Genomic DNA, 2,263 nt, shown 5'->3' on the forward strand with positions numbered 1-2,263 from the left:
AACCTTTAATTAATCCTTCCCTTTTGGCTTTTAGGATCAGCTGGCTCAGTCCTTTTGCTACCAGAAGGAAAAGCAGTGGAGACAAGGGGCAACCTTGTCTAAGTCCTCTTTTCCCTTTGAAGAACGGAGAGGCAGCTCCGTTTATAAGAAACGCATAACTGACATTGTTGATACATCCCATAATCCAATTGATAAAATCAATTTTGAAACCCAGGTGTGTTAACAACATTCAGAGGTAGGTCCAACTGATTCTGTCGTAGGCTTTTGACAGGTCGATTTTTACCACTGCTCCATTCCTTTTGATCAATTTCACACTATGAATTGTCTCTTGAGACACCCCTATGGCTTCATGAATTTGGAGCCCTTCCAGAAAACCAAACTGTTCGTTTGAGATGCATCTGGACAGGATTGGCTTTAAACGGACAACGATCACTTTTGCTATAATTTTATAGATGCTATTGCATAATGAAATAGGCCTGAAATCTTCAAACGATTCAGGGTTTTCTTTCTTAGGAATAAGGGCTAAAAAGGTTGAGTTAAAAGGCGCATAAACCATACCTTTTCTTCTGGATTCCTCGACCACCTTTGTTAATTCTGAGCCAATCTGATCAAAGAAATGTTGGAACAATTCTATAGGCCACCCGTCAGGCCCAGGACTTTTATCTTTGGCCATAGATTTTATGATACTCTCCACTTCTTCAGATGTGACTTCACCCTGCAAGCCCTCAGCTTCATCCTCCTCCACATAACGAGGAAAACATTGGGTTGTTTTGATAACCTCTGCTAATGTAATCTCTCCTTGCTCAGAGAATAAATTTTGAAAATGGTTCCTCCCCATGAACGAGAGAGATTCAAAAGTATTGGCTTCTCTACCTTCCTCATCCTTTAACTTCCATACGGTATTCATTATCTTCCTCCCTTTTGCATAATTGTGAATTTTTTTCGTATTTTCATCTCTAGTTGATAGCCAAATTGCCCTGCTTTTTATCCTCCATTCGTCTTCTCTGTCCAAAAGAATTTGACTTCTCTGCTTTTCTAATAATAGTATTCTATCCTTCGACTCCTGAGATTCGTAACCATTCGATTCAGGATTTTCCAATTCCCCAAGCTCCAGATTGATATTGTTTAAGACTTCATTTTGTTTCTACTTCCTATTTTTTGCCCAATCCATCGTGGCCTTTTTCAGCCTTTTCAAATTTTCCATGAAAAGGAAACTCTTATCTTCCATGGCGTCCCTACTCGGGTGTTGCCAAGTTTCATTGAAGAGGTTTCTGAAGGATTCCTCCTGCATCCATGAGGCATTGAATTTGAAGGGTGCTACCGGCTTAAGTGGAGGCTTAGATAGCTCGAGCAGGACTGGGAAATGATCCGAATTTCCCCCCTCTCCTACCCACTGTCTGAAAACTGGGATTCTGGAGGCTAGATCTTCACTCAGAAGAAACCTGTCAAGTCTTTTTGCTATTCTGGCTTCACCTGTTCTACGATTTCTCCATGTAGGTTTCAGTTTTAGCATGTTTGCATCGATCAGATTATGCGAAGAAAAAGCATTCAAAAAGAAATCTGATAGAGGGTCTTCTCTGGCTGAAGGACCCCAAGCCTCGGCATTCCCAATGGAGAAATTAAGGTCTCCTCCTAACACCAGATTCTGATTTCTCATCACTGCTTTAGCCAGGAGGTTGTTCCAAAAAGAGACTCTCTCCTGGCATGGCCCGTATATATTTAAGATTAACAGAGGGATGTCAAATTCAGGTGTCACGGCTTCCATCCCCAGAACATTATTCATCCCCCATGTATTGATGAGTTTCATTCTTCCTTCCCTGAAGCCTATAGCCAAGCCTCCCGAGTGACCATTGGAGTCCAGTGCTTGAAAATGCCACCCCAGGAGAGTGGAACACAAAGATGACACCACTTCTGAGCTTATGCCTAAGGTCTCTTGCAGCATGATTACTTCTGGATTATAACGCTGTACCAACTCCTTTAAAGCCAGTTTTTTGGGTTTACTGGCTAAACCCCTACAATTCCATGAAAGAACAATCATTTTGACCCATCTCCACAGGGTTTCACCGCTCTAAGCACCCCAGGAATCGACAGTTGTTTACCATCCGCCACGTCAAATTTTGCTTTTACCTGAGCCTTAGACAAGAAAGACTTCCATCCCCTCGACTTCTTCATAGAGATCTGAGGCACCTCCATACCTAAACCTCCGATTGGGTCTCCAGAAGCTGGTCTTTTGTCAAGGGATCGCAGGTTATAATGGCATACA

At 42.3% G+C, this 2,263-nt stretch overlaps 1 protein-coding gene across 1 annotated transcript; it reads right to left on the reverse strand.

The window, feature by feature from the left end:
- Positions 1 to 1,144: 1,144 nt before the first annotated feature.
- On the reverse strand, positions 1,145 to 2,038 carry LOC149164517 (uncharacterized). Its single transcript, XM_089429507.1, has one exon. The coding sequence runs from the start codon at positions 2,036 to 2,038 to the stop codon at positions 1,145 to 1,147; it is 894 nt and encodes a 297-aa protein (XP_089285633.1).
- Between the last annotated feature and the right edge of the window lie 225 nt (positions 2,039 to 2,263).

The sequence above is a fragment of the Pinus tabuliformis genome, chromosome 5_1, assembly GCF_031772625.1.
Source record: "Pinus tabuliformis cultivar Carrire ecotype Pingquan chromosome 5_1, CPIR1, whole genome shotgun sequence".
NCBI classification, from domain to species: domain Eukaryota; kingdom Viridiplantae; phylum Streptophyta; class Pinopsida; order Pinales; family Pinaceae; genus Pinus; species Pinus tabuliformis.

Coding starts and splice junctions, on each gene's coding strand:
- LOC149164517 (XM_089429507.1), bottom strand. CDS start 2,038: ATGATTGTTCTTTCATGGAATTGTAGGGGTTTAGCCAGTAAACCCAAA.